Below are 27,604 nucleotides of genomic sequence, written 5' to 3' on the forward strand. Positions count from 1 at the left end.
TAGATCAGTGATTTACTTTTATACATTTAAAAAGCAACAGATTTGGTACAGCACTGGGCATTTAGCAAATGCCTCTAATATTTGTTACCAAATAATGAAGCACTGCAATAATAGCACTTTAATGAAGGACAATTAGCTGTTTGAAGACCTGACCTTGCACAAAATCAGCAAAACATTTTAAAAATCAATTACAATACAGGGGATTAATGTGGTGCAAGGAACTTGGTGAACCACCTAAATTAGTCAGCATGTTTTTAATACATGTTCAGCAACGCTTTTAATTTCTTTTTATTCATTCACTGAATGTGAGCATTTCGGGCCAACTTTCACTGCCAATCCTAATTACCCGGGGACAGTTAAGAGCCAGCCACATTGTTGTAGGTCTAAGTCACATGTCAGTCAGACTAAATAGGATGGCAGTGTCTTTCCCTAAAGGACATTAAAACTGACTTATACAATGTCAAGAATAGTTAACACCATTTGTCCACGAAAGAAAAATAGGCCACTGTCCATAAGAAGTGTAGATGGCATAAATTACAATGAACCACGAAGGAATTACAAAACTGAGTATACATTCTACAAATTGCAGTACATTACCTTATTAATCATCCCCAAGATATGAATCATAAACCAGTGTATTGCCTTAGATTCCAATTTGCTTTCAATAAAACACTCATTGAATTAATGCAAAGCTTTTAATCCTGCATATTTTAAGCAAAATGCATGGGTTTAAATTTAAAATTTAAATGCAATCCACATTGTTCATGCCTGTTGGGTTTGCAACTTAAAGCTGATTATGTCTGAATTTTCTTTCATTGATTGCATCTACTGGAGGATCAAATGCCAGACTGTAAGAAAGAGGAGTAAATCATGCAGCTCATCTTTCTCCAGTATTCACCTGGTAAATTTTACTTTGCACCTTTCCAGGGAACCTTTAGTCTCTGAACATTCATTGGATCCTATAAAAACACTTACGGGAAGGGTTTAACTTCAGCATTTTGAATCGTTGGTGCATATCCAACCATGCTAGAACCATCCCTATAAGCATACTTCCAGCCAGTAATGAGAACCTTCCTTCTACTTCCTAAGATTTCCTCCATTTAAACACCAAACTTTCAGTAACACAGACTATGGTGAGGGACAGACTAAAGTGTGAAACCGTGGCAGCTGCAAAAGAATTCCTCAAGTGGTGCTGGGCAGTTCAATGATAACATTAAATCACTGTCAACACAGTTACTTGCACTCTGTCACTTTGATTGGTGAAGCACTGAGAGTAGGGGGATCAGAGTACCCAGGCCCAGGATGACAGCCCTATTGATTTACAATTCCTCTGAAATTATGCTAGTGTGTAAACATTCCTGCAGATACATTTTTTTCTAGTTACTGTGCCTGGCTCTTCCCCTACTCTGTATATACAAAGCACAGAAACTGATAGGAAGACAGAATGGAATGCAGCACACCTTTTTCAACTAATTCGGCATGAATACAAGGAATTGAAAAATTGTAATGATCAAGTGGATAACAAGACATCACCCCTGCCTCCAATAACTTACTCCAGTTTGGGAGTTGGCTTCGTAAAAAACTCATTGTATAGCCGATGCTCATCTTGACAAACACGAACCAGAAAAGCACAACCACTTCGAACCTGGAAGATAATGCAAAAGCACGGCTTGTTTGAAAAACTAATGTGGCCTGTCACATCACACAGCTGCAGCTTAAGTTAAAACCAACTTAAACACTGCATGTCCGAGGCAGTTTTTTAAAATTATTCTTTCCTGAAGCATTTCGGAAACTTTTTCTATGCTTAACATGCAATGCAAAGTAAGCAGTACATAAAGCTACAAGTAAAAGTGAAATCAGAAGTAAAAACAAAGTGCTGAAAAATTTCAGCAGGTCTGGTGGCACCTGTGGAGGGAATGATTCTTTTTACACAAGCAGATTCTCTCTTCATAGGTGCTGCCAGAATTTCTCCAGCACTGTTTTCACCTATTTTGATGAATACAGCTATAAAGTTGCATAAGCATAATGTGGTAACATATCACTGCAGTATTAACAACACAAAGCTGTTGTCAACTGGAGACGAGATCAAGCAATTGTTGCTTTTGTGCACAAAAGTAAGTAAATGGACCAAATAATACCCTTTTTTGAGGAAAAGCATTTTCATTAATATTTCTACTTTTCTCTTCAAAGCCAGACAGAACACTAATCAACTGTGAGACTTCTGAACCAGTTAGCCCCATTTGCTTTAAATTCTTGTATACTTCAAAAACATGCACTTTCTCACTTAACAAAAGCTCAGTACCAAGGATTTGCAGAATTTTTTCAAATAAAGCAGCAATTAGAATTAGACCCAAGCTACACAGGATGAAAATCAAGCAACATTCCCACCCCTCCCCCCCAAATGGAAGTGGAAGTCTGAAACATTCCCTAAAAAGAAGCTGGATCAATTGAAATTTGTTCACTGATTATTATAGTTTTCTTCATTTGTCAGGGCATCAGGGTCATGGATTAAAAGGTAGGTGAATGTAGTTGAGGTACTGATCAGCCACAACGTGACAGAATAGTCTACTCCTGCTCCTATGTTAAGAAGGCGATATGGCAAGTTGTGAAAATAACAGAAACGTCCACAATAATGAAATGTGAGGCTGGATGAACACAGCAGGCCCAGCAGCATCTCAGGAGCACAAAAGCTGACATTTCAGGTCTAGACCCTTCATCAGAGAGGGGGATGGGGTGGGGGTTCTGGAATAAATAGGGAGAGAGGGGGAGGCGGACCGAAGATGGAGAGAAAAGAAGATAGGTGGAGAGGAGAGTATAGGTGGGGAGGTAGGGAGGGGATAGGTCAGTCCAGGAAAGACGGACAGGTCAAGGAGGTGGGATGAGGTTAGTGGGTAGGAGATGGAGGTGCGGCTTGGGGTGGGAGGAAGGGATGGGTGAGAGGAAGAACAGGTTAGGGAGGCAGAGACAGGTTGGACTGGTTTTGGGATGCAGTGGGTGGGGGGGGGGGGGGGGAAGAGCTGGGCTGGTTGTGTGGTGCAGTGGGGGGAGGGGACGAACTGGGCTGGTTTAGGGATGCAGTTGGGGAAGGGGAGATTTTGAAGCTGGTGAAGTCCACATTGATACCATTGGGCTGCAGGGTTCCCAAGCGGAATATGAGTTGCTGTTCCTGCAACCTACGGATGGCATCATTGTGGCACTGCAGGAGGCCCATGATGGACATGTCATCTAAAGAATGGGAGGGGGAGTGGAAATGGTTTGCGACTGGGAGGTGCAGTTGTTTATTGCGAACCGAGCGGAGGTGTTCTGCAAAGCGGTCCCCAAGCCTCCGCTTGGTTTCCCCAATGTAGAGGAAGTCACACCGGGTACAGTGGATGCAGTATACAACATTGGCAGATGTGCAGGTGAACCTCTGCTTAATGTGGAAAGTCATCTTAGGGCCTAGGATAGGGGTGAGGGAGGAGGTGTGGGGGCAAGTCTAGCATTTCCTGTGGTTGCAGGGCAAGGTGCCGGGTGTGGTGGGGTTGGAGGGCAGTGTGGAGCGAACAAGGGAGTTGCGGAGAGAGTGGTCTCTCCGGAAAGCAGACAGGGGTGGGGATGGAAAAATGTCTTGGGTGGTGGGGTCGGATTGTAGATGGCGGAAGTGTCGGAGGATGATGCGTTATATCCGGGAGGTTGGTGGGGTCCACATAGTGGCTTTTATATCGAAAATAATCCCATGATGCTTTGCAGAATTTGACACAGAGCGAAAGGAGATGTCAGCAGTAATAATGAAAGGGCTTTGTCAAATAGGTAGGTCTTACGCCAAATCTTAAAGAGTTAGAGGTATCCAGGGAGAGGTTGTCGCAAACAGGTCATAATAGTAGAAGGCACAGTCAAGAAATGGTGAGATGATAGAGTGGGGGAAATGCACAAGAGGCCAGAGACGGAGGAACAAAGAATTCTTGGAGAGTTACTTATAAGGCCAATGGAGGTAAAAGAATGGGGTAGGAAAAGTCATGATGAGAAGTAAATGCAATTGTTTTAAATCGGAGAGGTGTATGTAGGCAGAAGGGACGAATACAGGATTTGAGGTTGGAAGATCATGCTCCATAGGATGCCAAAGTTGCCAGTCAGTGGGCAAGCCATGGAGAACTAGGGGGTGAAAATGACTACTTTGAACTTCCCAAAGTTTATAACTACAGGAAAATGCAGTCATCAGTTCTGGACATCAGACAATCATTTGGGCAACATTAAACAGTTAAGAATGGTTTTAGAAGGCTGCCTTCAGCTTACGTTTGGAACTTGCTCTTGAAAGCAGTGCCAAATGGCAGCAAGTAATTTCTACAAATAATTTCTCCATAGACAGGATGGATAGCAAAAAGCTTTTTCCCCCAGAGTGGGGGACTCAATTACTAGGGGTCATGAGTTCAAAGTGAGAGGAGGAAAGTTTAAGGGAGATATGCGTGGCAAGTTCTTTACACAGAGGGTGGTGGGCGCCTGGAACGCGTTGCTAGCGGAAGTGGTTGACGCAGACACGTTAGCGTCTTTTAAGATATATTTGGACAGGTACATGGATGGGCAGGGAGCAAATCGATACAGACCGTTAGAAAATAGATGACAGGTTAGACAGAGGATCTTGATCGGCGCAGGTTTGGAGGGCCGAAGGGTCTGTTCCTGTGCTGTAGGTTTCTTTGTTACAAGGTAATTACCGTAAGGGAAAAACATTGTAGATCTAAATGGGAAGGAGCCAGTGCAGACATGATGGGCTGAATGGTGTTCCTGTGTGATTTAAACCAGCTCATAAGAAGGGAAGGCTGCCAAAGGTAGACGCTTGAGGACTTCAGAGATATGGTGCATAGATGGGAAAGGGGGTCATTGATGGAAAATGTTCTGGTGACAACAATTCTTTTTATTTATTTATAATTGCCCATCCCTAACTACTCAGAGGGCAGTTAAGAGTCAACCACATTTCTGTGGGTATGAAGTCACATTTAAGCCAGATCAGGTAAGGGTAGCAATTTCCTTGACTAAAAGATGTTAGTGAGCCTGACGAGCTTTTGCCAACGACCAACAATGGATTCACGGTCATCATTTGGCTCTTAAGTCCAGATTTTTATTGCATTCCATCCCTAATCTGCCATGGCAGGATTTGAACCTGGGTCCCCAGAATATTGCCTGGGTCTCTGGAGTAACAGTACAGTGACAACACCGTTAGGGCATCACCTCCCCAAATTGATAGGAGGAATAACACCAAGTAAACAACGAACAGAAGAGGAGCTACATAAAAATGGGGTGGTCATTCATGTGAAAGGCCACAGAGCTCAAAAGGACAAGGACGGACAGTGCCCAACAGTCAGCGATGGCGTAATCTAAGTCACTGCTGGCATGAAACTCTGCAGAATAATTGTTGCAATTTCAAATATAACCTGCTGGGTTTTGCAGTTAAATGTACTCCTAAACTGGCTTGAAATATTGAAGAAATCTTTTGAACTGCAGCACAAAATATTATTGCACAGAATGATTAGTTATATCAATTTCAGCAACATGTGAATCTGTTCGTACTGTAATACAATAACTCCCTCACACACTAACTTTCTTGGACTTATAATGTTACATAAATATAACTTTGGGAGAGGCGGAATGAAAATGGATAGAGGAGATGATAGGTGGAGAGGAGCCTCCTGCCGTGCCACAATGATGCCACCCAAAAGTTGCAGGAACAGCAACTCATATTCCGCTTGGGAACTCTGCAGCCCAATGCTATCAATGTGGATTTCACAAGCTTCAAAATCTCCCCTCCACCTACTGCATCCCAAAACTGGCCCAGCTCGTCCCCACCTCCCTAACCTATTCTTCCTCTCACCTATCCCCTCCTCCCACCTCAAGCCGCACTTCCATTTCCTACCTACCAACATCATCCTGCCCCCTCGACCTGTCGGTCATCCCCCGCACCGACCGATCCCCTCCCTACCTCCCTATCTACACTGACCTCTACTGGATCCATCCCTGCCCCTTTAACTTGTCTGTCTCCTCTCCACCTATCTTCTCCTCAATCCATCTTCAATCCACCTCCCCGTCTCTCCCTATTTACTTCAGAACCCTCTCTCCCTCCCCCATTTAAGATGGAGGGTTTAAGCCCGAAATGTCAGCTTTTGTGCTCCTAAGATGCTGCCCATCCCTAATTCTGCTTGGCCTGCTGTGGTCATCCAGCTCCACACCTTGTTATCTCAGATTCTCCAGCATCTGCAGTTTCTATTATCTCTAAATATAACTTTGCTGCTTTGGCTGCTACTTGCATTTATTAAAACAGGGCCAGCAGTAGAACTACAGGTTTGTAACATAATTCCCAAAGTTGTTGAATGCTGCACAGTAGATGAGTTACTTTTTCTCAGGAGGTGTACAGAATGAGCTGCTAGACAAAGTGGTAGAGGTGGTATAATTACAACATTTAAGGGACATTTGGACAGGTACATGAACAGGAAAGGCTTAGAGGTATATGGAGCAAGGGCAGGCAATTGGGACTAGTTACATTTGGGATACCCAGTCCGCATGGATGAGTTGGACTGAAGGGTCTATTTCCATGCTGCAGGAGTGTGAAATATGAGGAAATATACGTTACCCAAGCCTGGTCCCATGCACCTCCCAGGAAACATCAGGAATTCAATAACAAGTCAGCCAGTCGAGCTCAGTGGTTCAATGCTGAAAGATTGGAAGTTGGGGAGGGAGCAGCACAAGCCAGTCTTGGCATTGCCAGTGATATGAGATAACAAGGTGTAGAGTTGGAATAAACGCAGCAGGCCAGGCAGCATCAGAAGAACAGGAAAACTGATGTTTCAGGTCTGGACCCTTCTTCAGGAATGAGGGAGAGGAAGGGGACTCTGAAATAAATAGAGAGGGGGGGGAGGCGATGATAGAAGGTGGATAAAGGAGAAGAGGGGTAGAAAGAAGACAGACAGGTCAAGGAGGCAGGCTGGAGCCAGGAAAGGGGAGTGTAGGCAGAGTTGGGATGGGGATTGGTCAGTTGAGGTCAAGGAGACGAGGATGAGGCTGGTAGGTAGGAGGTGGGATGGAGGTTGGTCAGTGAGGTGGGAGGAACAGATAGGTGGGAGAAAGGACAGACAGGTCAGGGAGGCAGAGAGCTGGGCTCGTTTTGGATGTGGTCGGGGGTGGGGAGATTTTGAAGCTTGTGATGTCCACATTGAGACCATTGGACTGCAGGGTTACCAGGCATTGCCAGTAACGTTTTTTCAGTATATTGGACCACAGAGAATCAACACGTGGATTTACACAACGTTGTCCAACCAGTGAGTTCCTACTCTAGGACAGAGACTGACACCAACAAGGTGTGACTGGAGGAGAAGCACTCTGATTACACTATCCTCCTACCTGATCAGATCAAGTCCAGATAAGAATGGTTTAAAGGGTCACCTTTTCTGAACTGCATATTTTATGTAGAGAATGATTGACCAGTTAACAAACACACTTCAAATATTTCTTAGATATCCTGATAACTGACTCAAAATTAACGGTGCTATTAATGACAGAATATTGACAGTCATGAACATGTATGTACATTTCCAACAAGTATTGTATTTTTAGATTACTAATACGACTCGAGACTTGTACCAGAGCACAGTGATCCTTGTTATTTTGGCTGGTCAGGTCAGCAATAGTGGAGGCGATGCTTGGACCGAGAAGAAGCTCCCTCTGATCTAAGTAGCACTGATGGATCTCGCTTAGTAGCTGTTGATACCTAATGGAAGATTAGGCCTGCATTAAATTTACTGAAATTTATACAATAAAATCATAAATCCTCAGTAACAAATCAGTGCTATAAACAAGATTAAATAATTTCAAAAGTACAACCCCATTTAAATGTTTTCGTTACAAACAGTAACAGTATCCATTCAAAGAAAATGTACATTATGAGAGCTCCCTCCATGTAATTTGCACCAGTTCTTATAAAGCATATTGTATTGGAAGTGGCTGGTTCACACAAAGAGCTAGTCAGAGTGTTCACTCTTTTCACAGCGAGCAGCAACTTCTCTGATGCTACAACAGATTGAAAATTTCATAAACATTAAAACTATAGATGGAGAGAGAGAGAGAGAGAGAGTCCAAGACAGGCACACAAACTGGAATGAAGACAAGGACACTTGGAGATACACAAGGAGGAGATTTACGCAAGAACTCCTCAGGGTCATGACTTAGTTGTCAACATCTTCAGCTGAAGCAATGACCTTCGCTCCACCAAGAGGGCAGAATGGGGATGCCAACTGATGATTGCTCAATATGCCAATTCATTCCATTCACATCTACTCAGTTAACAATGTCGTCCATACCCTGACCTAGACATCATTTGGGCTGACCCTGAACTACATTTAATGAAGAAACCACAGGATCAACTATACTTATATTCATATGCAATAAATGCTACTTAATAAGCTCAGTTAGTTCTGTATGCACGTCCTTTGGAAGCAATCCATGCTTCTGCAGCAAGATCTAGACATTCAGACTTAGGGTGTTAAATAACACAAGGAGCATATCACACAAGTGTCATTTCTAAAAAAAGAATTTCTAACTCCCTCCCCTTGTAATGTCACAACATAATCAGCAATTAATTCTTCACCTTGAAGACTACTGGCCAGAAGCTGAACCAAACTAAAGAAATACTATGGCTAAAACAGGTCAGAATATTGTAATTTTATAGTAAATGACGCACTTGCTGTCCTTCCCAAGCTCAAAAAGACAAAAGTCACAAAAATGGCTGATCACACTTGCTGAATGTAGCTCAAACACTTGAGGTGCGACTGCATCAGGATCAAAGCAGACGGCTTGACTGGCATCCCATCCACCATCAACGTTCACTCCCTTCACCACTTACATACAGTGTGCACCATTAACATGATGCACTGCAATAAGATTCCTTCAACAGCACCTTCGAAATCTGCCAACTTCTACTGCCTAGAGGGCATAGTGGCTCAGTGGTTAGCACTGCTGCCTCACAGCGCTACAGACCCGGGTTCAATTCCACCCCTTTGGTGACAGCCTGTGTGGAATTTGCACGTTCTCCCTGTGTGGACGTGCGTTTCCTCTGGGTGGGCCAGTTTCCTCCCACAGTCCAAAGATATGCAGGTTAGGTGGGTTAGCCAGGGAAAACGTAGGGTAATAGGGTGGATCTGCATGGGATGCTCTTGGGAGGGTCGGTGCGGGCTCCATGGGCCACGCTGTAGGGAATCGTGGATTCTATAAGTGGAGAACTTAAATACTCATTATCTGCACTCACCCATAAGGCGGCTGCAGATATTTACAAGGACATGCTTTAAAGAAAATGTCAATGGTTCCCTAGTGTGATCAGGTACAGATAAATGCTGTTATTATACCCAATATCCAATTGACTGAATGGATCTTTTGAAAAGCAACTGCATTTTTGGCAACTTCAAACATCCTATATTGTAATGAATTATCCAGGGCATGGCTCCTTTTAGAATCTGAAGTAGTTTCACATTAATCTACCTCACCACTCCTCTACTTCAAAAGTGATTAACTAAACGTAAAATGCTTGGGGCAGTTCCAAGGACTGAAAACTTCTTCAGACCCTTTCTAAACAAGGGTCCAGATCTGAAATTGTATCAGTGATAATGGGAACTGCAGACGCTGGAGAATCCAAGATAATAAAATGTGAGGCTGGATGAACACAGCAGGCCCAGCAGCATCTCGCTCCTGAGATGCTGCTGGGCCTGCTGTGTTCATCCAGCCTCACATTTTATTATCCAGATCTGAAATGTCAGCTTTCCTGCTCATCTGATGCTGCCTGGCCTGGTGTGTTCCTCCAGCTCCACATCTTATTACCTCAGACTCCAGCATCAGCAGTTCCTACCATGTCCCCCAAGGACTGAAAAGATGCTTTATGAAGCAAATTCTTTCATATGGAGAAGCTGCTACTTGTTATTCTAATAACCAATCACAACGGTCAATAATTTCTCTGAACAAACATTTAATCAATAGTCAACTCCTGAAAGAGTATCTTTCTCTGATGACCTAAAAAGGTATCATATGACAGTATTGAAGTCAAAGATGAACATCAGAATTATATTCTTTAGCTCACCATTCATTCAACACAATGCATGGAGAACGTACTTACTCAGAGCTTTTTTCAGTTCTTTGTTCTATCTGCTCGATTAGAGACTGCAAAAAAAAACACAATGGATGCTTTCAAATAGCAGGTTTGCGTGCAGTGATAGAGAGATTACCATCGGTTACATAAAAATAACATCCACAACAAGGAACAGTTCCTGCATCATTTCTAAGATTCTCTGTAAATCCATCTACTACAAATAGAGGCAATGTCGACAACTCTGTGGCTGGATGCTCTGGCTGTTCTGTGAATTCAGAGACACCTGGTAGAGCACAGGGTCACACAGAGAGTCCTGGCTGCCCAGCACATACTGTCTCAGGCTGTTGAGCCAGGTGGGTCACAGCCCTTTATCTATTGTGCACAAACAACCCATCTTCCTGTGACCATCATAGAAACATAGAAGATGGGAGCTGGAGGTGGCCATTCGGCCCTTTGAGCCTGCTCCACCATTCTTCATGATCATGGCTGATCGTCCAACTCAATAGCCTAATTCTGCTTTCTCCCCATAACCTTCTATCCCATTCACCCCAAGTGCTATATCTAAGTTCCTCTTGAATACATTCAATATTTTGGCAGCAACTACTTCCTGTGGTAATGAATTCCACAGGCTCACCACTGTTTGGGTGAAGAAATATCTCCTCATCTCCGTCCTAAATAGTCTACCCCTCAATCCGCATACTGTGACCTCTAGTTCTGGATACACCCACTATCGGGAACATCCTCCCTGCACCTACCCTGTCTAGTCCTATTAGAATTTTATAAGGCTCTCTGAGATTCCACACCCACGTTCCCCCCACCTCCACCCCATTCGTCTGAAGTCTAGCGAAAACAATCCCAACCTGGCCAATCTCTCCTTGTACGTTAGACCCGCCATCCCCCAAATGAGCCTGGTAAACCTTTACTGTCCTCCCTCAAGAACAAGAACACTCTTCTTCAGAAAAGGAAACCAAAACTGCACACAATATTCTAGGTGTGGTCTCATCAATGCCTTGTATAACTGCAACAACACATCCCTGGCTCCTGTACTCGAAACCACTCCCAACAAAGGTCAACATACCACTTGCCTTCTTCATCGCCTGGTGCACCTGCATGCTTATCTTCAGCAATTGGTGACAAGGGTACCCAGGTCCAACTACACACTCCCCTCTCCCAATTTACAATCATTCAGGTAGTAATCTGCCAACTTGCTTTTGTTCCCGAAGTGAATAACCTCACACTTACCCAAATTATACTGCATCTGCCATTGATTTGCCCACTCACCCAACCTGTTGAGATCATGCTGATCTCTGCATCCTCATCGCAGTTCATCTTACAACCCAACTTGGTATCATCTGCAAACTTGGAGACGTAACATTTTGTTCCCTCATCTAAATCATTAACACATATTGAGAATAGCTGGGGTCCCAGCACTGATCCCTGTGATGCCTCACTCGTTACTGTCTACCAATTTGAAAAGGACCCATTAAGTACTGCTCTTTGTGTCCGCTCAATAAACCAGTTTCCTATCCATCTCATTATATTTCCCCCGTCCCATGTACTTTAATCTTGTACATTAATCTCTTATGTGGAACTTTGTCAAATGCTTTCTGAAAATCCAAATGTACTAAATCAACTGGCTCCCTTTTATCGACTCTATTAGTTACGTCTTCATAGAAATCCAACAGATTTGTCAAGCATGATTTCCCCTTCATAAATCCATGCTGACTGTCTGATCCTGCCACTGCTTTCTAAATGTTCTGCTATAAAATTCTTGACAATGGATTCGAGAATTATTCCTCCACTACCAAAGTTGGGCTCACCGATCAATAATTCCCTGCTTACCTCGACCTCTCATTTTCAATACTGGAGTGACATTAGCCACTCTACCATCTGAAGGGACTGTTCCAGAGTCTACAGAATCCTGGAAGATGACCAACAATGCATCCGCTATTTCTACAGCTACTTCCATCTGGGATATAGATTATCAGGACCTGGGGATTTATTGGCCTTAATCCCAACAAATTTCCCAGCATCATTTCTCTGCTAATACTGATCTCCCTCAGCTCTTCCCCCTCACTAAATCTTACATCCTCCAACATTTCTGATATCTGATTTGTGTCCTCTTTTGTCAAGACAAAACCAAGGTATGTATTCAGTTCCTCAGCCATTTCTTTGTCTCCTATTATACATTCCCCCGTTTCTGTTGGTCAAGGACCAACATTTGTCTTTACCAATCTCTTTCTCTTCATGAATCAATAGAAACTCCTGATGTCAGTCTATATGTTCGCTGCAAGCCTAGTTTCATACTCTATTTTCCCCTTCTTAATCAATCCCTTGGTCCGTTTTTGCTGATTTCTAAACTGCTCCCAATCGTCAGGTTTATTATTTTTCTTGACCAAACTAAATGCTTCTTCTCTAGATGGGATACTTTCTCTTATTTCCTTTGTAAGCCATGGATGGGCCCTCTTACCCATTTTGTTTTTGCCACAGACAGGAATAAACAGTTGCTGCAGTTCCCCCGTGCGTCCCTTGAATGTTTGCCATTGCCTATCCACTGTCATCACTTTAAGTAACTCTATTCAATCTATCAAGGCCAACATGCCTCATATTCTCGTAGTTTCCTTCATTAATGCTCAGCACCCTAGTCTCCAAATCAACAATTTCAATCTCTATCTTGATAACAAATTCTATCATGTTATGGTCATTCATTCCCAAGGGATCTTGCACATCTAGATTGGCAATGACTCCTTTCCCATTATACAGCACCCAGTCTAAGATGGCCTGCTCTCTAGTTGTTTCCTCCACACATTGGTCAAGAAAACCATCCCATATACCCTCAGGAATTCCTTCTTTACAGCACTGTGGCTAATGTGATTTGCCCAATCTACATGAAGATTAAAATCACTCATGATCACCAATACTCCCTTATCACATGTATCTCTAATTTCCTGTTTAATGCCATTTTCATCATCACCACTCCAGTTTGGGGTCTAAATATGACACCTAATTTTTTTTTAACCCTTGGTATTTCACACTGCTTCTGCTGTTCTCAAATTGCTCCCTCCTCATTCAATTGTTTTCTCTCCCTGATTCTTTTTATTTTTTCCTTTATTTTCCCACTATGATGCAAGCATCTACAGTATGGCCCTTTCTCTCCTCTCTTTATGACATCTCTTATCTTTTCTATACAATTCCAATAGTATGGAGACTTGACAGGTAAAGGCCTGAGAAACGAGATCCAAGAATAGAGGTATCTTTCTCTATCCATCTATTTTTGATGAATTAGCTAGCAGATAGTGGCTTTTCTACCAAGTTAGGTGAAACCGTGATGTAAACCACAGCACCTAACTTCCTCCACCTACTACGGGTGTACATAAATGTCTTCATTTCCACAATGCTTACCCGCACTTTTGGAGCTGCTGCTCTGAACTTCACATAGAACAATGTAAAGGCATTATCGGTATTAGACATAACTGAGGGGTCCTGTCAGAAAAGATAATGCAAAATTACAAATAGTAAATAGCTCCCTTCCATGTTCAGGAAATACCTATTGTTGCAACTGGATTAAAGCTCTGCCGAGGAATGTCAAAATTCCACTGTATTTACTTCAAGGTCTGAACTTTACTATTTTGTACTTGTATTTACTTACAGATAATTTAAGAATAAAGCATATTTTTGCCAGTGAAAATGTAAATATGCCATAGTTCCAGAGGGCCCAAGGGCTGCTCTCTAATACACGGGGACAACTGGTGGTGAATTTAACCTGAGGGTTGCCACATTTCAGGCAAGGGGTTGAAGGCTAATTTCTCAAGGTGACTTCAGCCAGTGTCAGAATTGAACCCAAGCTGCGGGCGTTACACTGCATCACAAACCAGTCGGCCAACCAATTCAGCCTACTGGCTGATACACAAAAAAGCTTCCCATGTAAACCAGATGAACACGTATTAACATGAAATTCCAACAAACAAAACATCACTGCAATATTAGTATTTTGAAGAATCACATTTAATCAGGTTATTAGAACTATTTCAGCAGCACCCTTACCCTTTTTGTTAACTGAGTGGAGAGGTTCTGAAGCGTATTCACAGTGTAAGTCTTCATTAGGTGCATAGCTTTGGATAGGCATTGTTTAAACTTTGCTAAATAAACAGGATAATCTCTAAAGCCAGGCTGTAAACAAAATCATAATTAATGTTATACAAACAGTTTAAATGAAGGTAGCATTTGATGACATTAGCACCTGCATTGCACTTTAATTCACATATGCTTGTTTAAATGGTTTCATGAAAGGGATGGACATGATTTTTGGAGAGGGTAGATGGAATGCTCCTTCCCTTGGACTAGGAGGCCCATGTTCATGTCCCACCTGTGTCATAGCCTGCAAAGACTGCCTAGACTTATAGGGAGCAAGCAATTTATCCTCTAGATGGACAGAGATCCAGTGACAGTCCCCAGAGAGCAATAAAATATCCAAATATAACAAGTTGTAGAGTTAGATGAACACAACAGGCCAAGCAGTGTCAAAGGAGCAGGAAGGCTGAAGTTTCAGGCCTTGACCCTTCTTCAGAAATGGGGGAGGGGAAGGGGGTTCTGAAATAAATAGGGAGAAGGGGGAGGCAGAGAGAAGATGGATAGAGGAGAAGATAGGTGGAGAGGAGACCGACAGGTCAAAGAGGCAGGGATGGAGCCAGTAAATGTGAGTGTAGGTGGGGAGTTAGTGAAGGGATAGGTTAGTCCAGGGAGTACAGACAGGTCAAGGGGGGGGCGGGATGAGATTAGTTGGTGGGAAATGGAGGTGCGGCTTGAGGTGGGAGGAGGGAATAGATGAGAGGAAGGACAAGTTAGGGAGGCAGGGCCGAGCTGGGTTTTAGAATGCAGCAGGGGGAGGGGAGATTTTGAAGCTTGTGAAGTCCACTTTGATACCATTGGGTTGCAGGGTTCCCAAGCGGAATATGAGTTGCTGTTCCTACAACCTTCGGACAGCATCGTTGTGGCACTGCAGGAGGCCCAGGATGGGCATGTCTTCTGCAGAACGGGAGGGGGAGTTGAAACGGTTCGCAACTGGAAGATGCAGTTGTTTAGTGCCGGGTGAGGTGGGGTTGGAGGGGAGTGTGGAGCGGACAAGGGAGTCACGGAAAGCAGATAAGGGTGGAGAGGGGACAAAATGTCTTGAGTGGTGGGGTCAGATTACGGATGGCGGATGTGTCCGAGGATGATGCGTTAGATCCAGAGGTTGGTTAGATGCCTCAGTAAAGCACTCGCCTTTGTCTCTCTGCACCCACACATCAACGATACCGATCATGTTTGGACAGAGAGCAGTTTTTCTGCCACTTCTTCAACTTACTTCTTGAACCGTGAGCCTAACCCTCCTTCTACTGACCTCTTCTCCTGCCTCCAACACATCCTCTCCTCCTGGGCACCAAGGCCTCCTACCCACCCTCGACCTCATCATCTCCAACTGTTGCGACATCAGTTGCCTCAACCTCTCCACCCCCTCACCCACTCCAACCTCTCCCCCACCAACCTGCAGCCCTCCGCTCCAAGCCCAACCTCACCATAAAGCCCGCGGATAAGGGAGGCGCAGTTGTAGTATGGCGCACCGGCCTCTACATTGCCAAAGCCAGGTGCCAACTCTCTGACACCTCCTCCTACCGCCCCCTTGATCATAACCCCACCCCTGACCACCAAACCATCCACAACCTCATCACATCAGGTGACCTCCCACCCACAGCTTCCAACCTCATTGTTTCCCAACCCTACACCACCCGCTTCTATCTCCTTCCCAAAATCCACAAACCTGCCTGCCCTGGTCGACCCATTGTCTCCGCCTGTTCCTGCCCCACCAAACGTATCTCCACCTATCTGGACTCCATCTTCTCCCCATTGGTCCAGGAACTCTCTACCTATGTTCGTGACACCAGCAACATCCCCCACCTCCTCCAGAACTTCCAATTCCCCAGTACCTCATTTTTACCATGGACATCCAGCTCCTATACACCTGCATTCCCCATGCAGATGGCCTAAAGACCCTCCGCTTCTTTCTGTCCCGCAGGCATGACCAGTCCCCCTCCAGTGACATCCTCATCTGCTTAGCCAAACTCATCCTCACCCTCAACAACTTCTCTTTCAATTCCTCCCACTTCCTACAGACAAAGGGGGGTGCCAAGGGTACCCTCATAAGACCATAAGACATAGGAATGGAAGTAAGACCATTCAGCCCATTGAGTCCAGGCCGCCATTTAATCATGGCTAATGGGCATTTCAACTCTATTTACTCGCACTCTCCCCGTAGCCCGTAATTCCTTGTGAGATCAAGAAATTATCAATCTCTGCCTTGAAGACATTTAATGTCCCGGCCTCCACCGCACTCCGTGGCAATGAATTCCACAAGCCCACCACTCTCTGGCTGAAGAAATGTCTCCTTATTTCCGTTCTAAATTTACCCCCTCTAATTCTAAAGCTGTGCTCACAGGTCCCAGTCTCCCCGCCTAACGGAAACAACTTCCCAGCATTCACCCTTTCTAAGCCATGCATTATCTTGTATGTTTCTATTAGATCTCCCCTCGACCTCCTAAACGCTAATGAGTACAATCCCAGAATCCTCAGCCGTTCATCGTACGTTAGGCCTACCATTCCAGGGATCATCCATGTGAATCTCCGCTGGACACGCTCCAGTGCCAGTATGTCCTTCCTGAGGTGTGGGGCCCAAAATTGGACACAGTATTCTAAATGGGGCCTAACTAGAGCTTTATGAAGCCTCAGAAGGACATCGCTGCTTTTATATTCCAACCCTCTTGAGATAAGCTTTTTTAATCACAGACTCAACTTGCAAGTTAACCTTTAGAGCATCCTGGACTAGCACTCCCAGATCTCTTTGTACTATGACTTTATGAATTTTCGCACTGTTTAGAAAACACAGTCTGTGCCTGTATTCTTTTTGCCAAAGCGCAAAACCTCACATTTGCTCACGTTGAATTTCATCAGCCATTGCCTGGACCACTCTCCTAAACTGTCTAAATCTTTCTGCAGCCTCTCCACCTCTTCAGTACTACCTGCCTGTCCACCGAACTTCGCATCATCGGCAAACTTTGGCAGAATGCCCCCAGTCCCTTCATCCAGATCATTAATATACAAAGTGAACAGCTGCGGCCGCAGCACTGAACCCTGCGGGACACCACTTGTCATTCCGAAGAAGTGCCTTTTATCCCAGCTCTCTGCCTTCTGTCAGGCAGCCAATTCTCAATCCATGCCAGTAGCTCACCTCAAACACCATGGGCCCTCACCTTACTCAGCAGCCCCCCGTGAGGCACCTTATCAAAGGCCTTTTGGAATTCTAGATAGATAACATCCACTGGGTTTCCCTGGTCTAACATACTTGTCACCTCCTCAAAGAATTCTAACAGGTTTGTCAGGCACGACCTCCCCTTACTAAATCCATGCTGACTTGTTCTAATCCAACCTTGCACTTCCAGGAATTTAGAAATCTCATCTTTAACGATAGATTCTAGAATTTTACAACAACCAAGGTTAGGCTAATCGGCCTGTAATTTTCCATTTTTTGTCTTGATCCTTTCTTAAACAAGGGGGTTACAACAGCAATTTTCCAATCATCTGGGACTTTCCCTGACTCCAGTGACTTTAGAAAGATCACAATCAACGCCTCCGCTATTTCCTCAGCCACCTCCCTCAGAATTCAAGGATGTAGCCCACTGGGGCCAGGAGATTTATCAATTTTCAGACCTTTTGGCTTTTCTAGCACTTTCTCTTTAGAAATGCCTACCATACTTAACTCTGCCCCCTGACTCTCCTTAATTGTTGGCATACTACTCATGTCTTCCACTGTGAAGACTGAAGCAAAGTACTTAAGTCCTTCAGCTATTTCCTTATCTCCCATCACTAGCCTTCCAGCATCGATTTGGAGCGGCCCAATATCTACTTTTGCCTCTCGTTTGTTTCTTATGTATTGAAAGAAACTTTTACTATCATTTTTAATATTACTGGCTAGCCTACTTTCATATTCGATCCTTTCCTTCCTTATTTTTCTCTTTGTTATCCTCTGTTTGTTTTTGTAGCCTTCCCAATCTTCTGATTTCCCAGTGTTCTTGGCCACTTTATAGGCTGTCTCTTTTTCTCTGATACATTTCCTGATGTGCTTTGTCAGCCATGGCTGTCTAATCCCACCCCGGATAATCTTTCTGTTCTTTGGGATGAACCTCTGTACTGTGTCCTCAATTACACCCAAAAAACTCCTGCCATTGTTGCTCTCCTGTCTTCCCCGCTAGGCTCTGTTTCCAGTCGATTTTTGTCAGTTCCTCTCTCATGCCCCTGTAATTACCTTTATTTAACTGTAACACCATTACATCCGATTTTGCCTTCTGTCTTTCAAACTGCAGACTGAACACTACCATATTATGATCGCTGCCTCCTAAGTGTTCTCTTACTTTAAGATCTTTTATAAAGTCTGGCTCATTACATCGCACTAAGTCCAGAATAGCCTGCTCCCTTGTGGGCTCCATCACAAGCTGTTCCAAAAAGCCATCCTGTAAGCATTCCATGAATTCCCTTTCTTTGAATCCATCAGCAACACTATTCACCCAATCCACCTGCATATTGAAGTCCCCCATGATCACTGTGACCTTGCCTTTCTGACATGCCCTATCTATTTCCCGGTGCATCTTGCACCCCTGGTCCTGACCACTGTTAGGACCACTGCATGGGTTCAAGCTATGCCTGTCTCTTTGTAGGTTAGGTGGAACAACCCCCTTCTGTACCTACGCTGGCCCTAAACCTGACTTCCTCTGTTACACTGATGACTGTATCGGCGCCGCCTCGTGCTCCCACGAGGGGCTCGAACAGTTCATCCACTTCACCAACACCTTCCACCCCAACTTTATGTTCATCTGGGCCATCTCTAATACCTCTCTCTCCTTCCTGGATCTCTCTGTCTCCATCTCTGGCAACCAACTAGAAACCAATATCCATTTCAAGCCCACCGACTCCCACAGCTACCTCGAATACACCTCTGCCCACACACCTTCCTGCAAAACTTCCATCCTCTGTTCCCAATTTCTTTGCCTCCACCGCATCTGCTCCCAGGATGAGGCATTCCACTCCTGTACATCTCAGACGTCCTCGTTTTTTAAGGGCTGCAACAACCCTCTGACCTCAGTGGCCGAGAATGCCCTCGACCATGTCTCCCACATTTCCCGCAACTCATCCCTCACACCCCCTCCCCACAATAACAACCAAAACAGAATTCTCCTCGTCCTCGCGTACCGTCCCATCAACCTCTGGATCCAACGCATCATCCTCTCATACTAGCGCCATCTGCAATCCGACCCCACCACCAAAGACACTATCTCCCTCCCCACCCTTATCTGCTTTCCGGAGGGGCCAATCTCTCCGTGACTCCCTTGTCCGCTCCACACTCGTCTCCAGCCCCTTCTCACCCGGCACTTTTCCCTGCAACCGCAGGAAGTGCTACACCTGTCCCCACACTTCCTCCCTCACCCCCATCCCAGGCCCCAAGATGACTTTCCACATCAAGCAGACGTTCACCTGCACATCTGCTAATGTGGTATACTGCATCTGCTGTTCCCGATGTGGCCTCCCCTACATCGGGGAAACCAAGCGGAAGCTTGGGGACCGCTTTGCAGAACACCTACACTCGGTTCGCACTAAACAACTGCACCTCCCACTCACGAACCATTTCAACTTCCCCTCCCATTCTGCAGAAGACATGCCCATCCTGGGCCTCCTGCAGTGCCACAATGATGCTACCCAAAGGTTGTAGGAACAGCAACTCATATTCCAGTTGGGAACCCTGCAACCCAATGGTATCAATGTGGACTTCACAAGCTTCAAAATCTCCCCTCCCCCTACTGCATCCCAAAACCAGCTCAGCTCGTCCCCGCCTCCCTAACCTGTCCTTCCTCTCACCTATTCCCTCCTCCCCCCTCAAGACGGACTTCCATTTCCTATCTACCAACATCATCCCGCCCCATTGTCCTGTCCATCCTCCTTGGACTGACCTATCCCGTTCCTAACTCCCCACCTACACTCACCTTTACCTGCTCCATCCCCGCCTCTTTGACCTGTCTGTCTCCTCTCCACCTATCATCTCCTCTATCCATCTTCTATCTGCCTCCCCCTCTCTCCCTATTTATTTCAGGAGCCCCTTCCCCTGCCCTATTTCTGAAGAAGGGTCAAGGCCTGAAACATCAGCCTTCCTGCTCCTTTGACACTGCTTAGCCTGTTGTGTCCATCTAGCTCTATACCTTGTTATATTTGGATATTTTAGTGCTGTCTGGGGACTGTCTCCTCGCCACCTATTTTCTCCTCTATCCATCTTCTATCTGCCTCCCCCTTCTCCCTATTTATTTCAGAACCCCCTTCCCCTCCCCCATTTCTGAAGAAGCGTCTAGGCCCAAAACGTCAGCCTTCCTATTCCTCTGATGCTGCTTGGCCTGCTGTGTTTATCCAGCTCTACACCTTGTTATCTCAGGTTCTTCAGCATCTGCAGTTACTACTATCACTAAAATATCCGATCCTAGTGTGCAGCACTTGAACTAAACGGTCTCCTTCTGTTCCTCATTAATGATTTAACAGGTTTAATGAAATGCAATAAAAAATGCAGGGTCTCACTGCATGCCCTACACTTTACAGAAAGTACACAATTATACTATACACCGAAGATAAGACTGTGCATTTTAACTACATTTGACAAATAACATAGACCAAACTGTACCTCCAACAAATTACTTACGTGTGACGATACATAGGTTATACAGTCATCTAACTTGGCCAGTGTAGGTATAAATCCTTCACTATTCACAGATAACGTGGGCGAATTCAATTTCTAGGAAGAGAGCAAAACACAATCAGGATATCATTTCCACATTAGTTGTAGCAAGATTAAGACTTGAATGGAAGGGCAACCTAATACACATTTTCAACAGGGACAATTTCTTCTTGAAAGGACTTAAGTGGTTGATCTCCATTTAGATAGCTTGCTGACTCACACATTTGTACTTGGATAATGCCTGTTTTGAATATCTTTTGCACAGCCACCAACTGAATCTCCAAAATGTTTTAGGAAATAAGCAAGACTTACAACTGTGTCTTGAAAGGGTGCAAATGCTACATTTTAAGTGAAACTTTCAAAACTAAGATCAATATATTTTGTTAGGTGACAGGAGAAGTATGAAAACAGACGTGCCGGCAGACAAGATTTTAAAAGGATGATGCAAAAGATCTGTTTGGCTCATGGCTGTTCTAATCCTAAATATGCGCTACATGCGGAATTTCTAATATTGGCAGCAGATCACCAGTTACTTTCCTGGCTATGAATTACAAAACATGCTGCATTGTCATCCCCACGATTGTGATACAGTCCTGGTTCTGCCTGCTCTGGTCTCTCATTTTTGATGCACAGTGTACATTTTAAAAAACTGAGATCAGAAAGCAAAAAATGCCTTTTTGTTGTGAAGACACTTAGAAGTTATAACCAGATGTCTAAGAAAATGTTGAATTTGTTTTGGCGAAGTAAGCTTATCATGGTAAAGCAGAATTTACTGTGTTTCCCAAGTTGCTCTAAGGGTATTTTTTTTTTTAAAATCACATAATGTACAACTGGAATCACATGTAGACTAGAACAGGTTGGTGAGGTTTGGGGCAGGAGACAGGAAAGAGATTGTTTCCCCTCAGGACATGGATAAATCAATTGTGCATTTACAACAATCTGTCTAGAAGACAGGAGGGAAAAAAGCAGAGTCGAAAGCATACTTTTGTGATGAGGAGATTCCAAATTCAGAAAGTTAATCCTGATTTTACCTCCCCTCAGATGCTGCCAGTCCTACTGTGAGCCTCAAGAAATTCCAGTTTTTGTGTACCTCAAAATCAGAATGATGTCAAAAAGACAAAGTTAAGGGCATGCAGTGTTTAAAATAAGAAAGATGACCTAAAGGCACAAACAGAGATACAGAGATATTGTTTAAAATACCTTTATTGAAACATGGTTGCAGACTGAAAATTGAATATTCAACATTTAGGCAGGACAAACAAGAAGAAAAAGAAGTGGAGCTGTACTGATAAGAAGACATCAGTACATTTGTGAGGGAGGATCTCAGATTGAAAGAACAATGTGTGGAACTGTTTGGGTAGAAATAGGTTACAGCAAGGGACAGCAGGCACTGGTTGGAGTTATTTAAAGGCCACCAAATTGATGTGGAAATGTGGGGCATGGCATTCATTAGGATAGGAGAGAAATATAGCACGGTCAGCACAGTAATCATTGGGTGACTTTAATCTGCATATCAACTAGTCTTTTTAATATGTATAACTGCACTAAAGCTGCAGATGACGAGACTCTGAAGTGTATTAGGAATTTTGATTAAAGGCGGAATGTTGAGGAGCCAACAATAGGACAAGCTACGTTAGGTATTGTATTATGAAATGGAATATAATGTTGAAAAATGTGAGGTTATCTACTTTGGTAGGAAAAACAGAAACGCAGAGTATTTCTTCCACAAAATGCTGAAAATTGTTGATGTACAAAAGGAGCTCAATATCCTTACAGAAATAACAAGGTGTAGAGCTGGATGAACACAGCAAGGCCTAACAGCATCAGAGGAGCAGGAAAGCTGACGTTTTGGGCCTAGACCCTTCTTCAGAAATGTCTACGCCTGAAACATCAGCTTTCCTGCTCCTCTGATGCTGCTTGGCATGCTGTGATCATCCAGCTCAACTCCCTGTTATCTCAGATTCCCCAGCATTTGCAGCTCCTACTATATCTAAATATCCTTACAGAAGTCTAACATACAGGTGCAGTAAGCCATTAGAAAGGCTAATGGGATGTTAGCCTTTATCACAATAGGGTATTGCAGATGACTTGTTTCAATCATGTACGTGTTTGGTTAGACAGCACCGGGAGTAGTGTGTGCAATTTTGGTCTCCCCTTACCCCAGAAAAGTTAGTAATGTGATAGAGGGAGCACCAAAACGATTCACAAGACATGCCCCTGGGATGGTGAGCGCATCCTAGGAACAGGGATTGGGCAAACTGGACCTGTACTTGCGAGAGTTTCAAAGAATAAAAGACAATCTAGTTGAAACTTCAAACACAGTGAGAGGGATGGATAGAGTAGATGCTGGCAAGTTAATTCCCTGTTTGGGGATATAATTTAAACGTAAGGTGTGGGAAAGGCAGAACTTAGGTCTGAGATGAGAAATGTTTTCACTCAGACGGTTGTGAACCTTTGGCATTCTCTACCCCAGTGGGTGTGGAAGCTCAATCTTTGAGTAGTTTATAGTCGAGGTTGATAGATTTTGATTCTTAACAATGAACAGATTATGGGGATAGGGTGAATAAAAGAAGTGTTCAATGATCCATTACATATTGAGTAACGTGGCAGGATCAAAGGGCTAAATGGCCCTCTCCTGTTCCTATATTTCTAATCCAGGAACTCTCTCATCATATTTCTTCTACTTTCAGCACACAAAGAGGACAAATTCAGTTCCAACACTTGACATGGTGAGATTTGACCGTGCAAATTTGAGGTCTCGTCACTATTAGAGAAACTGTGTTACTGGGCCCTTATTGCATAAAGTTAGTCAAAATGTTCAGTATGCTTGAAGATTAGACATCTGACAGTACAGATTCAAGGGGAGGAATGGGTTGGCAATTCAAACACTCTCATTTTGGAAAGTATCACGATGACATAGAAATAGTAGACAACAATGTTGTAACCAGTAAACTATTCCTCCAGCTGGAAATCCAAAGACCACAAGATTTTGTCCATCAGGTGGTGCTTTCATAAGCATAAGCGTCAAGAAGGATATGACAGTACAGAACATTATTCATAATAAGACAGACCACAAAATACTTACTGCATTTATATTTTCTAATTCATTGAAATATGAAAGCTTCTGCTGAATACTCTCTGCGAGATCAACCAGCTCTGACTGTTGAGGGAAATAGAGTAAAAATGTATTACAGCAGAAGTCAAAATGTAAAGATTATGACCAGCTACAGAACTCCTTTTACATTTAGGAAAAGTACACCAAAGCCAGTCGGCACCTAGGTAGCCTTCAATGCCACATAGTCACGCTTCACAGACCACATGAAGTGCATATTATGGATCTACAGGCAGGACTATGAAGTTTAAATCAGCACTACTATTAACATGCAGGTATTTCAAGTTGCCAATACTAATAAGGTCCTTAGGGTTGAAGTCAAAAATGACCTTGGGGAAGGGTCAAGGCAGACCTGAAAAGGGGAATGTCATGCATACAGTGGGGGAAGGGGGCAGTGTGTCAGGTAGCAAATCCTTCACTGTGCACCAAAGCTTTCTTACCTGTTCCCGCAGGAGCTGCTCACAAGCCTCATGTAGTGTTCCTGTCTTGGTGGACACAAAAAGGTACTGTTTCTGCAAAGACTCCAAGTGTTGCAAGGCTGTGTTGACATCATTCAAGATTGCATCACATTGCTCCTGAAAGCCATATAGATAATCCCTCATTTCTCTAAGACAAGGAGCAAAAGAAAGTTACACTCACTGACATATAAAACCTTCAGCGTGATTACTCATCTTCAATGTGATTAATATGTACTCAAGTCAGCAATACCTGACATATAATACAGGAAAGTGAAGCTGTGAAATATGAAGTCACAGTTTGATGGCCCTGTTCACAGTCACATATTCTGTACTTTAGCTCATCTTGTCACACGGCCTTTTAATTCTTTATGATATATGGACTGCTTTTGAGATTGGGATGAAGGCAATCAGTGCTGAATAAAAAGAGAGATTTCCCCTAAAAGTATTTACACAACAAGCATGGTGCATTCCCTCAACTTGAAATGATATGCCTTACCATAGCCAGTGCAAACAATAACTCATCAGTGTGATATTTCCAACACCTTGTGCCCATTCCAAGGCTACTGGGGACAGATCTCAAGCAGTTGTGTCTTTATACACTCATGATAAATAGGAACTAAACTTACTGCCCAGTTACATTTACTTAGAGGTCTAACGACAGAAAAAGACTACAATCTTAACTGAAGATCCTAGGGTGCAAGAACACAATTTCAATCCAATGTCCAGGGCAGCTTGTTTGTATTGCCTGTAACAATGGCATTTATTTAAGCCAGTACATTTTTAAAGGCATGCTCCCTTAAGTTACTGGCATAATGCAATTGAAACATTTTATTGTTTTGAATTAACCGTGAAGCAAAGAGGTTTTATGGCTTTCTATCTTCTGTAATATATATACAGTATGACCTCTTCCATTTAATTCAGTCACTCAAATCAAGTTAGCTGTGCAGCGGTATTTTTGGATAAATTCCAATTTTTCTCCAATGCATGTCTAGTTTAATTTATATTATTGACTATCTTATTAGTTTAGATTGAAATACCCCCTCCATATTGTCAAGTGGACTTGCGACCTGATTCAACAAGAGTAAGAACACAGTGTAGGCTCCACAACATAACACTGGTAAATTCTCCAACTCGGAGAGACCACAGTGACCTAGCATTAAGCAGAGACAAGTATTCCCCAAATGGTGTGGTAGGTGAAGAGGGAGAAAGATACAAGTGTAAAGTGAGTGAACCATTCTGAACAACCCTCTCACCTTTGCTGGCAGCTAGTATTGAACATAAATGGATATGTTAGAAACGACTCCACATTCCACCCCTTGGTGATAAAAGACAATGGAAATCCAGGAGGAAATATAGAGGAAAATTACACTTCAGCAAAATGCAGTGGAATCGCTAATTCACAGCCAGCATCCAATCTTACTGCTGGAACAGAGGCCCTAGCCAATGACAAGCAAGAGGGAATATGTACCTGTATTTTGTTCCTTCGTCTTGATCCATCCGTGCCTGTATCTTAGAGAACCAGGTGTAGAACTGAGAAGAGGATAAACAAACATTTAATAATTCATTAATGATTTGCAATATCTTCCAAAGTACCTGGTTGACCACTCTTCCTTTAAAATGGCATACATCAAGGGCCTACGTAAACTATACCAGACAGCCAGCATATAATGGGACAAATGGATCTCTTTTGTTTCATTAGGTTTCATGAGACTAGCAACTGGGTCTACAAAGGAAGGGGCAACTTAGACTAGTGTCATCTCCTGTGACTGATCTATCCAGACATGGCAAACAAATAAAAACTTTGTAATAGCTTCACTTTCCATTCCTGCATCTGTAGCTCTGGAGTTCCTAACAGTTCATCCTTGGCCACCTCCACCTCTCCACATGTATGCTGCCCACATCCAGATCTCCCCAACTACCACTCCGGTCTCTGTTTGGTCACGGTGCCTGGACAAACAAAATTTTCTCCAATTAAACACTGGAATGACTCGAGTCCTTGTCTTTAGTCATTACCACAATCTCTGGATTACATCCCTCCCCTTAACTGCGGCCATTTTAAATTTACAGTGCTTCATAAGGTAACTGCTGCTGTACAATCAGATCATGCCAATAACAGCCAGCAAATTGGAAAATGCTGGCATAGTGGTAATGTCAATGCAACAGTAAACCACAGGTTAATGCTTTGGGGACATCGGTTCAAATCCCACCATGGGATGGTGGAATTTAAATTCAATCAATACAAGTCTGAAGCTAAAAGTTAAGTTCAGTAACGCTGAACAATTGTTGTAAAAGCCCATGTGGTTTCCCCTTTACGGAAGGAAATCTGCCGCTCCTACCTGGTCTGATCTACACATGACTCCAGGCCCACATCAGCATGGTTAATTAGAACATAGAACATAGAACAGTACAGCACAGAACAGGCCCTTCAGCCCACGATGTTGTGCCGACCATTGATCCTCATGTATGCACCCTCAAATTTCTGTGACCATATGCATGTCCAGCAGTCTCTTAAATGTCCTCAATGACCGTGCTTCCACAACTGCTGCTGGCAACGCATTCCATGCTCTCACAACTCTCTGTGTAAAGAACCCCCCTCTGACATCCCCTCTATACTTTCCTCCAACCAGCTTAAAACTGTGACCCCTCATGTTAGCCTTTTCTGCCCTGGGAAATAGTCTCTGGCTATCAACTCTATCTATGCCTCTCATTATCTTGCATACCTCAATTAGGTCCCCTCTCCTCCTCCTTTTCTCCAATGAAAAAAGTCCGAGCTCAGTCAACCTCTCTTCGTAAGATAAGCCCTCCAGTCCAGGCAGCATCCTGGTAAACCTCCTCTGAACCCTCTCCAAAGCATCCACAGCTTTCCTATATAATAGGGCGACCAGAACTGGACGCAGTATTCCAAGTGTGGTCTAACCAAAGTTTTATAGAGCTGCAACAAGATCTCACGACTCTTAAACTCAATCCCCCTGTTAATGAAAGCCAAAACACCATATGCTTTCTTAACAACCCTGTCCACCTGGGTGGCCATTTTAAGGGATCTATGTATCTGCACACCAAGATCCCTCTGTTCCTCCACACTGCCAAGAATCCTATCCTTAATCCTATACTCAGCTTTCAAATTCGACCTTCCAAAA

General features: G+C 43.8%; 1 protein-coding gene across 2 annotated transcripts in view; it reads right to left on the reverse strand.

Moving 5' to 3' along the window:
• Positions 1–27,604, reverse strand: part of cog3 (component of oligomeric golgi complex 3) — an 81,960-nt gene that overhangs the window by 32,404 nt on the left and 21,952 nt on the right. For both annotated transcript variants that reach the window (XM_048540543.2, XM_048540544.2), the window contains exons 3-11: positions 25,936–25,997; positions 24,450–24,615; positions 23,983–24,057; positions 20,862–20,954; positions 14,141–14,266; positions 13,499–13,579; positions 10,124–10,167; positions 7,606–7,732; positions 1,554–1,645 (exon numbers count right to left, since the gene is read on the reverse strand). In XM_048540543.2, the coding sequence (XP_048396500.2) occupies positions 1,554–1,645; positions 7,606–7,732; positions 10,124–10,167; positions 13,499–13,579; positions 14,141–14,266; positions 20,862–20,954; positions 23,983–24,057; positions 24,450–24,615; positions 25,936–25,997 (866 nt within the window). The remainder of the gene's footprint in view (positions 1–1,553; positions 1,646–7,605; positions 7,733–10,123; positions 10,168–13,498; positions 13,580–14,140; positions 14,267–20,861; positions 20,955–23,982; positions 24,058–24,449; positions 24,616–25,935; positions 25,998–27,604) is intronic.

This window comes from Stegostoma tigrinum, chromosome 12 (genome assembly GCF_030684315.1).
Source record: "Stegostoma tigrinum isolate sSteTig4 chromosome 12, sSteTig4.hap1, whole genome shotgun sequence".
Lineage (NCBI taxonomy): Eukaryota > Metazoa > Chordata > Chondrichthyes > Orectolobiformes > Stegostomatidae > Stegostoma > Stegostoma tigrinum.